The sequence below is a fragment of the Acomys russatus genome, chromosome 2 (genome assembly GCF_903995435.1).
Source record: "Acomys russatus chromosome 2, mAcoRus1.1, whole genome shotgun sequence".
Classification (NCBI taxonomy): domain Eukaryota; kingdom Metazoa; phylum Chordata; class Mammalia; order Rodentia; family Muridae; genus Acomys; species Acomys russatus.
In genome coordinates, this window is record NC_067138.1 from 27,230,881 (window position 1) to 27,246,486 (window position 15,606).

A 15,606-nucleotide genomic window follows, 5' to 3' on the forward strand; every position below is an offset into this window, starting at 1 on the left:
TTACCAAGGCCAAGACTATTTAGTTGTATAACAAAAGATCAGGTTGCTGAAGTGGAGACCCGTTTCCTATAGGGTCTTCTTCCAGAGGTCCTGAGGTCAATTCCCAGAGACCACATGGTGGCTGACATGGTAGCTGATAACCATCTATGAGATCTGTTGCTCTCTTCTGAAGGACAGGCACACATGCAGATATAGATATTATAAATAGGCTGTTTAAAAAGTGGCCTGTGATGCTGTAGCAGAGAAATTACCTTTCTTGTATTAAGGTTTCTATTTAAAATCAGGCATACAGGAGAAAAGGGAGGACTGGAAATTGAAGTACACACCTAGACCAAACCAAGCATCTCCAAATCATAAATCCTATTCATCATCACTTACAAGCTCCTTTTTTGTTTGATCTTCTATGTGTTAGGTAAATGCCATATCCCTAGTTGAGTAATTAAATTTCTTTGCATATATTTTGATTGTTTTTCCCTTCCTCTCATCTCCTCCCAGATCCTTCCCATCTTCCTACCCACCTAATTGTCCGTTTTCTCTTTAAAAAACAGAACAAGAAGAAATTGTACAAAACCCACACAAGTGAAAATAATAGTCAAAAAACTAATGAGACCAAGACAAACAAGTGAAATAAAAAAATCCACAAAATTAGCACTGAGTTTATTTTATTGGTCATTTACTACTGACCCCAGAACCTGACCTGAAGTGTGGTTGATATACCCAAGAGACATTCAATTGGGGGTTAAATGAATTTCCCTTTCCCAGCAGGTACTCATTGCAGATAAACTCTTGGTTAAAGGTGAAAGTCTATGTCCATTTCACGTTGTCAGTGCTGGGACCCCATCTGGCTTGAACCTGTACATGCTGCCATTCTCTGCATTTGTCCTGTTGTGTCTGAAAACATGGTTTCCTTGGAGTCATCTATCACCCATGGTTCTTAATAATGTTTTTATTTCCCTTCCCAAGCTTTGAGAAGCGTTTGATGAAAGCATCCCATTTAGGACTGAGTACTCCAAAGTCTCTCACTCTGTATACAGTGTCCAGTTATGAGTCTCTGTGTTAATTACAATCTACTACAGAAAAACCTTCTCTGATGTGGATTGAGTGTGAGGAACTGATCTATGGGTATAGCAGTATGTGTCATTAGAAGTTATTTTATTACTGTTCCTTTAGTGAAATAATAGTATTAGGTTTTCTGCTAGGTCCATTGACCTATCTAGTCTCAGGTCCTTGGCCACTTTATCAGTTTCAGATATGGGTCCCATCTCATGGAGTGGGCTTCAAATCTAATATAAAAAAAATAAGTGATTGATAACTAAGTCCCACAATACTGTGCTAATATTGTGCCAGTAATATTTGCAAGCAAATCACAGGATTTGTTAACTGGGTGACACTGATGAGTACCTCTCTCAGTATCATATAGAATGCTTTCCAGAACCATGAACCATAGTCAGTAGGGGTACCACTCACCTAGCTTCATGTAGCATGACTGAACAGCAACTTAGTGTGCATTGGGGCTGTTTGTGGAAAGGAACTGAGGTGAAGCAGTAATTGTAGAGATCAGCCTTTATCAGCAAATGGCTGGCAAATGTTTTCTCTATAATGTATATTATCCTTCACTATGTTGGCTGTTTTGTTTGATATTCAGAAGCTTTTCAGTGGGCTACAACACCACTTGACTATCTTCTAGTCCTGATGCCAGAGATTTTGTAGTTTTAGTAACAGCGTCGTTTCTACCACCATAGCCAAGTAGTCTTGTCCATAATTATGACAATAGCTTTATAGCTTTGGATCTATGTTTGGGTCTTCTATTTTAGCTAATTCTTACATATGTATCACATATAATACCATTTCATCCTTTTGCATGTGAATGTTTGGTTTTTACAACACTATTTCAGGAATTGTCCTTTCACTATTGTGTATTTGTGACTTCTTGTCAAAACAAAAATCATAATATGTGATGGGAAAATAATAGGATGAAATCTCTAGTCAGGCACCAGCTCAATTTCTCGATGTTTGTTAGTGTCTTCAGCAACAGGGTCTAAGCATCAGGTTGTAGAGAAGAATCCAATAGCCTGGGCAATGGAAGATTCCATAGGAGCCCTTTGGCCAACAACTCAAGGAGATGAAACGCATTCTTAGCCCTGGAGGTTTGACTTGACAGTGTAAGATGTCTAGCTGGGGCACAATTGGCACTATTTGATGATTCCACTTAGATTCCTTTCATGTGTTATTTTAAGAAACCTCTACATTAGTAGATTTCCATATGGGTTTTCAGAGGACATTTAAGTGTTATTAGTCCCTTCTATTACTTCCTTTGCCTTCTCTATTAAATCCTCCTATTCTGGTTTCCCTTTTATTTCACCTTAACACTATTTTCCCTTCCTTGGGAGCTCTTCCCCCTCCCTGGTCCCATACTAGGTACCTAACCTTGATGGTTATTTGGACTGCAGTATACGTATTACAGCACACACATTAAAGGCTTAAAAGAGGAAACATTTAATGCTTGTCTTTTTGGGTCTGGGTTACCTCCCTCAGGATGATTTTTTTCCCTAGCTCAATCCATTTACCAACAAACTTCATTTTTCTTACCAGCTAAATACTCTTCTCTATAACTGTGCCTCATTTTCATTACCCGTTCATCAGTTGATGGCCATCTAGTTTGTTTCCAACTTCTGGCTACTATAAAGAAGTATTGATCACGGATAAGCAAATATCTCTGTAGTAAGATGTAAATCCTTTGCGAATATGCCCCCAAAGAGGCATAACTGGATCTTAAGGTAGATCGAGTCCCAGCTTCCCAAGAAACCTCCACACTGAGTTACAGAGTAGCTGTAGCAGTGTGTACTCCCAGCAGTAAATAGACAAATATTCCCTTTTCCTGGCATAGTTGCCAGCCAGTGCCTTTTTTTTTTTTTTTTTAATTAATCTTGACCATTCTGACTGATTGGGGTATGACAGGAAATCTCAAAGTAGTTTTACTTAGCATTTCCCTGATGGCTAATGATGTTGACCACTTCTGTTTCTCAGTCATTTGTGTTTCATCTTTTAACACTTCAACCCATTTTTAAACTGGGTTGATTTCTTTATGTTCAGTTAGTTAGTTATACATAGTAGATAATAACCCTCTAAAACTGTAAGCCAGCGCCAATGAAATGTTTTCCTTTATAAGAGTTGCCATAATCATGGTAATAAAACCCTAAGACACCATATAAAGTTGAAAACTGTTTTTCAATTTCTGTAAAGAATTGTGTTGGAATTTTGATAAGAGGCTGCACTGAATCTGTAGATTGCTTTTGGTAGGATGGCTATTTTCACAGTATTAATCCTACCAATCCATGAGCATGTACAACTTTTCCATCTACTAGTACCTTTTCAATTTCTTCCTTAAATATATTTTATAGGGGAAAATGACGAATGGCTGTTTAAAAAAAAGTAGGTAGGTTGAGTATGTGTGTGTTTTATGTGTAACAAAAATGTTCAGAACTTCATATGGTTAAGATAGGAAAATTCGGGCCGGGAGTGGTGGCGCACACCTTTAATCCCAGCACTTGGGAGACAGAGGCAGGCAGATCGCTGTGAATTCAAGGCCAGCCTGGTCTACAAAGCGAGCCCAGGACAGCCAAGGCTAACACAGAGAGACCCTGTCTCAAAAAACAAAACAAAACAAAAGAAAAAAGACAGGCTGGAGAGATGACTCAAGAGGTTAAGAGCACTGCCTGCTCTTCCAGAGATCCTCAGTTTAATTCCCAGTAACCACATGATGGTTCATGACCATCTATAATGAGATCTAGTGCTAGTGCCCTCTCCTGGCCTGCAGGCAGAACACTGTATACATAATATGTTTTTTAAAATTATTTTTAAAAATAATAAAAGGATAGGAAAATTCTTCTGACATACTACAAACTACCTGTCTTAAGAGTTTCTACTGGTGTGACAAATACCATGACCTGAAGCAATTTGGGGAGGATAGAATTTATTTCATCTTCCAGTTTCTGATGACAATTTATCATGGTGGAAGTCAGGACAAGAACTCAAGGCAGAAACCTAGAGGCGGGAACCAAAACAGAGACCAGAGAAGAATGTTGCTCACTGGCTTGATCAGTTTGCTTTCTTATATCCCAGAACTACCTGCCCAAGAATGGTACTGTTCATTGTGGATTAGGCCCTTCCATACCAATAATCAGTAAAGAAAATGCCCTACAGACTTGCCTAAAAGCCAAGTTGATGGCATTTTCTCATTTGAGGCTCCCTATATTCAGGTGACTCTAGTTTGTGTCAAGCTGACAAAAAACAAAAGCAAAAACAAAACCCTAAACAACACATTACTACAGTATATGTGTTTAAAGAAATAAATTATTTGGCATGTGAAGTGTATCTTAATAACACTGTTAAAAACTAAAAGAAATAGGCTGGAGATATAGCTCAGAGATTAAGAACACTGGCCCCTCTTCCAAAGGTCCTAAGTTCAATTCCCAACAACCACATGGTAGTTCACATCTATCTATATTGAGATCTTGTGCTCTCTTGTGGTGTGCAGGCATACATACAGGTGAAACATTGCATACATAATAAATAAATCCTTAAGAAAAACAAAATTAAAATTAAAAGAAACAGAACTAAAGATGTAGCTTAGTGGTAGAGTGCTTGCCTAACTTAATGTAAGATGTATGGGTATTGGTCCCTAGCACAGCAAAAAACAAACAGATGAATAATCATCAAATCTAACTGTATTTACCAACTTTTTTGTAAATTTCATCATAAATTCTTTTCATCCTACCCACTTTCAATCAGGTAAAAATTCTTAGAAACTGTCTATTACCAAATTCCTCTCCTCATGCTAAAGATGGATCTTGGTGGTAGCCTATGCAAAGCCTAGACCATGGTTTGATCCATAGATTAAAAATAAGTGGAGACATACTGGGCATGGTAGCACATGCCTGTACTTCCAGCACTTAGGAAGTGAGGCAAGAGGTATAAGTTCCAAGAACAGCTTAGAAAACATGGTGAAACTCTGTCTCATAGTGTAAATTATTAAAATAAAAAATATATATATCCTGCTTTGCCTGGTACGGTGGCACATCCCTCTAATCCCAAACCAGAGGCTAAAGCAGCACTGCTGTAAAACTAAAGCCTTCCTGGATTACTTGCCACCCCCTTTACTCTCCATACCTGTACCACCACAAAGTCTCTTCTCTCTCCTTTTGCTGCTAACCGTTTGTTTCCTTCTCTATCAAGAGCATACCTGGATAACTTCACTTGTAAGCAAGTCTTCCTGACTGTCAAGGTGCTTATCTGGTTATATATTCTCCTCTCAAACTTCCAGGCAGCATGGCTCTGGAAAGTCTATGAAGCTCTGTATGCCATCCTGTCTCTTAGCTCTTCCTCGCCCTACACAATATGCCACGCTCCTTCCTCATGCTACTTCTGATGGAGTATTTCTCTGTACCCTGGATGCTGAGGGAGAATCTGAATATCTTTGGAGACCACCTGTGTGAAAGCTTTCTTGGGTGCCCAGATTAAGTCAACTCCTAGGGCTGAAGAACTAGTTCAATAGTTACAAATGTTGTTTTGAAGAGGACCCAGGTTCAATTCCCAGTATCCACACGACAATTCCCAACCATCAGTTAACTCTAGTTACAAAGGAATCTGATGCCCTTTTCTAGCACACAGTGTACATAGACAGACATGTAGCCAAAACAGCCATACACATAAAATAATAAAACTTGAAAAAAAAAAAAAAAAAAGCTGAGTGTGATGATGCACACACACCTTTAATCCCAGTGCTTGGGAGGCAGAGGCAGGCAGATCCCTGTCAGTTAGATGCCAGCCTGGTCTACAAAGCGAGACCAAGACAGTCAAGGCTACACAGAGAAACCCTGTCTTGGAAATAAAATACAAAAAGAGTTTAAATATCTGTCATACAATTAGACTGATTATGAAAATAAACTAGAGGTGGCTATAAATTCAACTTCTACCCAGTCTCTAACATTTTTACCTCCACACAGGTCTGTCTCCTCCGTACGACCCTCCCCTCCCCACGCCCCACGCATGCTCTCACCTCCCTCAAGAGACAGGGTTTCCCTGTGTAGCCTTGGCTGTCCTGGATTTGCTTTGTGGATTAGGCTAGTCTTGGATTCACAGAAATCCACCTGCGTCTGCCTCCCCGATCAAACTCTGAGGCTTCAGCACTCACTCTACTGACATTTAGTTGTTGGCATATATGGTTGATGGTGAAAAGGGAGCCGAGTAGTGGCCATTCCCTCTTATTCCAACACTAAGCTACAGTGAAATGCTAATGGACCAAACCAGGGCCAGGGGTACTTCTTACAGTGAGATCTCATGACCCTGCCACCTTGGGAAGTTCTTTTGTGGAAGATGTAATAAACATGATTATTTTATGGCAATTACCAATCCATATACTGTGACACATAGAAGCACATACCTGTAATAATTCCAGGGTCATGGGAATATTCTTAAGCTCTTTCAGCAAATCCAATGCACCAGCCTATAAAATAAAACAGGTTCATGTTGAATTCTCATGGCAGGAAGGCCAGGACTAGCCTAGCAAATTGGCAACTTGCAGTAGCTCATCTACGGATATGAGTACAAAGATGCATGCACATACATACATACATCATCTTCCAATGGAGGCTGAAATATCAGAGGTTCATGACATCCGATTTCTGAGTTACGGCCAGCACTTGCAATTTTGAACTGTATTTTTAGCAGTATTTGTTCAAATAAATGTTCTAAGAAGAAAGGTAAATTTTCTTACTATAATAAAAAATATACCTAAGACTTCAATGGGGCATAGCTACATGAGTGAAAAGCCAGAGTGAGAAAATTGGAAACCCTACAGATGCTACAGTCCCACTAGTACTGGGCACAGAGCAAGAAGGAAAAGTTTTGGGTTTTTTTGGATGTGTGTGAGAGAGAATTTGTATAAGGTACTTCAATGCCTGTATCTTACGATCTGTCACAAGAACACCACTATCTGGTTCCTGCAGAACCATAAAGAGCAATCTCTGAAAGAAAATTCAGAATTTATATCTATATTATGCTCCTAAGACTGTCTACTGCCATCTGGAGTCAAAAGTTCCTACATGATGCTGAAGAGGGAACAAAGACCATGGTTAACAGTGCCACCTTATAGCTTTTGGCCAACTACCACTCCCATCTCCTTACCCCCACTGCCTTTTTTGTTTTCTTTCTTTCTTTCTTTTTATTTGAAGACAGGTTCTTACTAGGTAGCTCTGGCCGCCTTGAAATTTCCTATGTAGATCAGGATGACCTCAAACTCAGCTCCACCTTACCTCTGCCTCCTAAGTGTGGACATTAAAGGAATGTGGCACTACAGTGGACACCCTGGTATTCACTTAATTTCATTTCACCTGAAATAGTCACTTACTAATTCCTTAATGCTCTACATTTTAACAGAAAAAAAAAGAGGAAGTTTTAAATCATTTTTCTATGTGAGTGGTTTTTTCCTGTGTGTCAGAGAGCCTTGAGAGGGCTGAGGCTGACTCAGGTCCCTTCCCACTTTATATACTCAGGCAAGGCCTCTTGCTCACCTCTGTGGTCCAGCTTGCTCCAGGGATTCCCTGTCTGCACCTTCTGCACTGGAATTACAAGACAGCTACCATATTTATTTCCAGTCTTTTTAATGTAGGTTTTGGGGGGGAAAACCTTCATTCCTCAAACTTTACCCCCTTCCCCATTTCCTCTGCTCAAAAGTAACTTTAGGTCAGCTTGACCTACATAGAGAATTCCAGGCCAGCTAGTGCTATGCAGTAAGAAACTGTTAAACAAACAAAAATACTAAAAAATTATTTTAGACATGAAAATTTTATTTTTATTATATATTACTTCATATACATAAAATGGAAAATATGAATGAAATAAATGCACTAAGGTGTTACCAAAGTATTTCATATTCAGAACTAGACATTTATATATTACCACTTGACTCAGATTAATGTCTGTTTCTACAGCGGGTTGGGTGTGGTGGCACATAACTTTAATCCTAGAACCTGTGAGGCAGACAGAAAGCATTTTGTGGGTTCCAGACCAGCAAGGAGTGAGCATCAGTGAAAAAACAAATATCAAAAAGATTATTAATGAGCTAAGGACACCAGCAGTGAGGGCACACACCTGTAATCCCAGTGCTGAGAGACTGAGGAAGGAGCATCACAAGTTTAAGGCCAGTCTGGGCCATATAGAAGCACCTTGTCTCAAAACAAACATAGATATGAACACTCCATGAAGAACTATACTTTAGTTCCACTCTTTTTATGTAACTATATACTTCCTTCATGTCCAACCATAGTCCACCAAGGTATCTCTGACTCTCTTCTACACTAATGATACCGACTCTGCAAGTGATCATTATTAACCTTACTGTGCATATGTGTGAGGCTAAGAAGGGGTACATGCATGCCACAGTGCACTTGTGGACATCAGAGGACGACTTTTAAGAGTTGGTTCTCTACTTCTTCCACTTTGGGTTTCAGGGATAGAACTTATGATGTTAGGCTTGCCCTGCAAGCCCAATGGCCATCACACCAGGCTTCTCTTCACAAGTCTTGACATTCTGCTGTGAAAGTACACAGTACACTACAACTAGCTATCGGCTAACTATACAGTAACTCCTGCTGCCTTCCAAAGTCTTAAAATATTAAAACGAGGCACCCTACAAAGCAATAAAACCATAGCATACTTTGGAATAACAAAAATCCCATACCACACTCCTCTGTAGAGGAATGTTAATTTAGAACATGGCTGCTCTGGCAAGAGATTACATCCAAAGACCTAGGGTTGTGTGATCTGGCTGGAATACAAACATGCCTTTAATCCAAGAGATAAAGGTAAGCAGATCTGAGTTCAAGACCAGCCTAGCATAGAACAAATTTCAGGTAAAGAAAAGCTTAAGTTCAGGCATGGTGGCTAAGGCCTTTAATCCCAAACTGAAGTTTAATTATAAACTTAAAAGAAAACACAAGAGTTATGAAACAAGTTATTACAAAGAACTTTAAGAATTTGTGTTAAAAAGTCTGTACACTTAGCCGGGCGTGGTGGCGCACGCCTTTAATCCCAGCACTCGGGAGGCAGAGGCAGGCGGATCGCTGTGAGTTCGAGGCCAGCCTGGTCTACAAAGTGAGTCCAGGATGGCCAAGGCTACACAGAGAAACCCTGTCTCGAAAAACAAAAAAAAAAAAAAAAAAAAAAGTCTGTACACTTATTTAGAGTGAACTAAGTACAATGAAACATTGTTAGGACATTGGCCTACAGTTGAATATAAATAAATTTTTAAAAAAATCTAGGGTGGCAAACACTCAGGTGGCTTATAATCACCTGCGAGGCCAGGTAAAATAAATGAGTACCTAAATGCATCTTAAAGAATTTCTACAGCACTTTTTTTTTTAAAGTACAAATGAGATTTAATTCCTTATGTGCATATCTAACCTCTTTGAAGATCAAAAACTTTCAAAACAAGGTTAAGAGTCTTAAATCATTTGGCAGCAAAGGCTAATCTCAAAAAATGTACAGCTAACAGTTCTATTTACCTCACTTAATGTTAAGTGTACTGTGCTACTACAGAAATGTTATGTCTTATTCTTAGGAGCTGCCCAAAACCCTTTTTAGGGGTATCACATAATACATGATGAGGTGTCGTAATATCTTGGTAATCTAAAAAATTCTGGAATTCTCAAGAGTCCAAAGGTTTTAAACAAATGGTAGATCTGTATTCTGTATTTACAATAGTATTTTTTCTTTTACCCACATCTCCATGACTTTCTGATCCATTTCTATAAATCACTAAGAAGTTAACAAACCAAATTTATAGTTAGTTCTTTTGTTGTTGTTGATTCTAAGACAGGTTTTTCTCTGTGTAACAGCCCTGGTTGTCCTGGAACTCACGCTGTAGACCAGGCTGGCCTCGACTCATCGGAGATCCACCTGCCTCTGCCCCCTGAGTGCTGGGATTAAAGGAGTGCACCACCACCATCTGGCTCTTATAGGTTGTTCTTAAGGCAGCATCGCTCCCAAGGCACACATGCTATCTGTCAAATATAAAGCTGATTTTTTAAAAAGCACATCAGTAATACATGATTTAAGTCATCTTCCAAGTACAGCAGATTTACCGTAATCTGATTTTCTGTTTCTACTCAGATCTCTGGTGAGAAGCCATGGCAGGGAGAAAATGCTAAGTGAGCGATAGAATGCAGCAACTATTATTGTTCTTGACAACTAACATGTGTCCCAAACAGTTTAATATTTCACTCACGGTTCTCTACAAAGTAAACTATGATCAACTGAATGAAACTAGTAAAAAATCATATTTATACACTAATTCAGTAACAACTTACATTTGAGTTACTGTGTCCCAGGCACTATGCTAAATACTTCAAAGTTCTGTGTATTTTATGTGTATTAAGTGTTTGTATGCATCTGTTTGTGTAGTGTGTGTGTGTGTGTGTGTGTGTGTGTGTGTGTGTGTGTGTATGTGTTGCCTGCAGAAGAGAGAAGAGAGCATTGATCCTCTGGAACTGGAGTTACAGTCAACTATAAGCCCCCAATGTGTACTGGAAACTAAATCCAGGTTGTCTGCAAGAACAGCAAATGCTCTCAACAGCTGAGCCATCTCTTTTGTCGTTCAACAAATACTCAATGTTTTAAGCTCCATTCTGTGTGAACACATAGCAGTAAACAAGATTTCGGAGAATTTTTTTTTAATGTTGGAAATGGAAGCCGGAGCCTCACACATGCTAACCTAGTACTCTACTACCAAACCATATACCCTGCCTCTGAGATACAGTTTGTGACCCAGCACAACTGTGTCTTCCATTCCTCTGGCCTACCACTGACAGTTGTGCTTTCTGCACTCACTACCAAACAAGAAGCTGCACTCCCTCCCTTCTCTGTTATCTACCTCCTGGCATCAAGTCCATTGCAGCATCTTCTATAGATAATGATGCAAGAGAAAGAAAGAATCGACTCTTAACTTCAAAGCCACGTTTAGTTCACAGTACTGATTAAAAAATAAGCTACAATCATCACGCTATTTTACTACATTTTTTGTACTATGTTAGCAAACGTTCTTTTACAAAATACAGCACTGAAAGTTGCAGGGAACCTAATCTATATAAAACTTAGGATCCAAACATTCTTCTTCTCCACATACAAAAAGATACAAGGGACCTACAGTTAAAAGCATGTGCTGTATTTACCCCAGACCCAGATTCAAACCCATACTCTTGTTTTCAGGCTTCTCACGTAATGATGAGAATAACACAGCTAGTAAGTAGATAAAATGGCCAGCTACACAAGTGAAGTATTAAAACACAAAAACACCTGACACAGGAGATTGTGTGTGTGTGTGTGTGTGTGTGTGTGTTAAAGGCCCTATATAGATGTTCCTCCAAAACAGACACACAAACTTCCAGTAAATACAGAAAAGATGCCCATAGCATTCCACTGAAAGACTGTAAGTTAAAGGAAAAATATCAACAAGTATTAATATGGTGAGATTGAAACAGTCAAACACTACTGATGGCAATGTAAAACAGCATAAGCCACTTTGTGGGAAGAAAAGAAGAATTACTTTTTTTTTTTTTAACAATTTCTCAAATGGGTAAGTAGGTCTAGGGTGTAGCTTAATAGTACAGTGTTTGCCTAGGCATCCAGTCACATGATGAAAAATAAAAGTAATAAAAGCTACACATAGACACAACATGGCTCAGCACTTCTATTCCTAAATATATACCCAACAGAAATGAAAACATGTCAACACAGATGTAAGAATATTCTTAACATTAGTTTTATAGCCCAAAGTGAAAGGAGCACAGATATCATCAAAAGATGAACAAAATATGCATCAGTAGAATGAAATGCTATTCTGCAATAGAAAAGAATGAATACTAACAAGTTATGATACAAATTGGGCTTTAAAATGCATATAGTAAGCTGATCGTGACATGTGCTTAGAGTCCCAGCCAGCTACTCAAGAAATTAAAAGAAGCTGGGCGTGGTGGCGCACGCCTTTAATCCCAGAACTCAGGAGGCAGAGGCAGGCGGATCGCTGTGAGTTCGAGGCCAGCCTGGTCTACAAAGTGAGTCCAGGATGGCCAAGGCTACACAGAGAAACCCTGTCTCAAAAAACAAAAAAACAAAAAACAAAAACAAGAAATTAAAAGAAAAAGATAAAGGAATCCGAGAATTCTTAGTCAAGACAACATATTAAGACCCAGTCTCAAAAAAAAGTAAAATAAAAAAAAACACAAAACATTATAGTAAGTGAAAGAAGCCGGTTATAAGATACTACATACTAGCTGGGGTAGGTGGCGCACGCCTGTAATCTTAACACTTAGGGATGCGGAGGAAGCGAGTCGTTACAAAGCGAGTCTAGGACAGCCAACGCCATACACAGAAAAACCCTGTCTCGAGAAACCAAAATAACAAAGATATTACATACTATATGATTTTATTGATATAATATTCCAGAAGCACCAGAGACACATTGTGTGTAGTAGTTCCAAGGGTGTTTTACATTTCCAAATTCACTTTTACAGGATGGGACTACTAACCAACCAAAACTATCTGTAATAAAAGAGGTAAGATTGATTACTACTGGACTTAGCAGAAAACATGGCTTGGTTTACTAGTTCAATATTAGTAGTTGTTTTCTTTTTTCTCTTTTTTGTTTTTGTTTTTCACAGGTTTCTTTATGTAGCCTTGGCTGTCCTGGACTCACTTTGTAGACGAGGCTGCCTTTGCTTCCCAGAGTGCTGGGCTATTTTCACTTGACAGCTACTCTATAGCTTTATTAAAAGAAAATGATATTTAAAAAAAAAAAAGCACCCAGATTTGCCTATTAGTAACAAGTATCATACGTCAAGCAGTTTCCATTTTTATAATCTGAAATAACTGAAAAAATAGATCTTGTCACAGTTCATGCATATGAGGAAATTGAGTCAGGAGAATCATATAAGCCCAAGAGTTCCTGATCAGCCTGAGCTATATAGCAAGATCCCTCTTTAAAACAAAACAAAGCAATCAACCAAAAACAAACAAATGAACAAAAAAACAAAACAAAACAAAACAAAAAAAATGGAGGTTGGGGGTGGGCATGCTTGTCACCCAGGACTTTAATCCCAGCACTCAGGAGGCAAAGCAGGCAGATCTCTGGGAGTCTGGGGCCAGCCTAGCCTACACAGTAAGGTCCTGGTCATCCAGGACTACATTACAACACCCTGTCTTGTACTGGGGATAGGAGGGGGCGGTGTTTGCCAGAGAAATGGATCAACAGGTAAAGGCACTTCAGTGCCAGGCCAATGCCTTTAATTCCAGCACTCAGGAGTCAGAAGAATCTGAGTTTGAGGCCAGCCTAATCTATAGAAAGAGTTCCAGGACAGCCAAGGGTGTACACACACACACACACACAAATCCTCAAGTCATCCTTTGACCTATGCATGTGCACATTTATTTTAAAATTTATAGAGAGATAGAATCTCATTCTGAACTTTCTCTTTATTTCATCAGCCTGTTTGAATTTCAGAGGACAGGAAAACGAAAGAAAAAGCAATTAAAAGAACCAACTTTGAAAAAAAAAAAAAAAAGAACCATTTGCCTTTCTTTTTCAAAACATTTTTTTATACTGGTTAGAGTTTGGCACTATCAGAAAATAGATTCAAGAAAAACTTGAAATTTGTCCTGATGGACTAGGGAAAACAAACTACCCAGTTAATATCTCCGCCCCCCCCCCCAGACACACACACACCACTGTAGCAATCTGGAACCTCCAGGCAGAGAGAAAAAGGTTCCCAATTTAATCCAAAAAAATAAAAATGTTCAACCTATGGTATAGCCAGAACTCATCTCTTGCAGCAAGGAAAGAGATGGCTCAATGAGCAAGAAAGACGAGCAATATAGGCTAATATCTGGAACAGCAAACAAACAGGAAACATTTTTTAAAAGACCAAAATTGCAAATACAGATTAACGGGGCATGAAATGAAATGCTGGGCAAACACACCTGTTGAGGCAAAAAGAGGAACTGGATGTGTGTGTAGGAGGGAGGCGTCTTGAGTATTAAATTATTTGGTATTAACACTAAATTCCAAGCTGGCAGTGAGTGGGAAAAATCAGTTAGCTCCTGCCCCACTGACTCGGTCTCTTATAAAAAAAACGGATAGACCACGTACTCCCGGCTGCGTCCTAGTTACTCTAAAGCTCTGTGCAAGTGGAACCATCTCTTCGCGGCTTTTATTTCTCCGATGGGAACAATTTCTGGGACTTTGCTAGTGAAAACGTGCTGAGCACGGAAGAAGAAATTCCGATGCAGTTGTCTGAAGAGAGCTTAAGCGTGAAGCAAAGGGATGGAAAAGTGGTCCACACCGGCGGACTCATAAACACAGGGCAATGAATGAGCGGCCGATGTCACCGGTCCGCCACTACCTCGGCACCATACCCCCGCCTCCCAGCACCACGCCGAGTGCGGCTTTAAACCATGGCTGCCCTGAACGTCGCACCCAGGCCGACTTGCTAAGCGCCGGAGTCTTTTCTGTTTGGGATTACGGAGCGGGGCTGGGGCAGAGCTGGGATCAACACGCTTTCATGGCCCGTCGGAACCGGACCGCGGCACCCAGCGAAGCCGTTCTGAGGCCCCGGCCGCCGCCGCCGCCGCACATTCCCTCAGCCAGTGAGGGCTTCAATGCCGGGCGCACTGCGGGAGTCGCCAGCACCGACGTGGAAGCCGGGAGGGAGGGCGCGCAGCCCGGCCCTGACTGGCTCCGTGTGGGCCCTGACTCTGGCTCGGGGCCCGCCCGCTCACCGCGTTCTTTTTCTGCACCATCTTGTCCATCTTCTTGGCAATGCGAACCACCTCGTCCTCCATGGCTCCGGAAGGCCGCCCGGCCGCAGCGGAGGGGAAGCGGGAGACGCTGCGCGGACGCTCGACAAGGCGCGAAGCCGACCGCCTAGGCCTTCCTCACAGACCCGGCCCGCGGCGGCGGAGACGAAAGCTCCGCCCCCTAGGCGCGTCAGTCGAGCGCCGCGCGCCGTGCAGGCACTATCAATCGATCGCGGAGAACTAGAAAGGCGCGCGCCGTCCTCCTAGCCCGCTCCCAGGCCCAGCATTCTGGAACTTCCGGCTCTACTGGGACTCGCGTTGCTAGGGAGTTGGAAATGGGAGTTGCACGGATTTTCTCTTGGCGGTGGGCAGCCACCGGTTTCAACGGAACCCCTCAGGCACGACGCCCTTTGGGATACGGAGTAGGCACGGCTGACGTCTTTAAAGCGCATGGGCACGGAGGCAAGACTCTTGGTGCCAGCTGATGGTCCCATCACCCGCTGGTGGAAACCGACTTAGAACTGTGACTAACAGAAATCCAAGGTAGAAAACTGGCGTATATATTGTTTGGGGTCGTTTACTTTGCTCCTTGTGTCAGAGTTTTTAATAAAGCAGGAGCCAATGAACATTACAGACTTTAAGCCTCAAAATGTCTTCTCTGCAATGAAAAAAATTAACTAAAACACATACCGTGTTTAATTAAACATGTGTCACCAAGCACGAAGGAAGACTGGTATGTAACTAATGTGTGCTTTTACT

General features: G+C 40.8%; 1 protein-coding gene across 1 annotated transcript in view; it reads right to left on the bottom strand.

Annotated features, from left to right (window-relative positions):
* The window catches only part of Tcea1 (transcription elongation factor A1), a 34,950-nt gene extending 19,927 nt beyond the window's left edge, over nucleotides 1-15,023 (bottom strand). The window contains exons 1-2 of the mRNA XM_051159581.1: nucleotides 14,830-15,023; nucleotides 6,443-6,505 (exon numbers count right to left, since the gene is read on the bottom strand). Coding sequence (XP_051015538.1) covers nucleotides 6,443-6,505; nucleotides 14,830-14,892 — 126 coding nt within the window. The 5' untranslated portion in view covers nucleotides 14,893-15,023. The remainder of the gene's footprint in view (nucleotides 1-6,442; nucleotides 6,506-14,829) is intronic.
* Nucleotides 15,024-15,606: the final 583 nt, after the last annotated feature.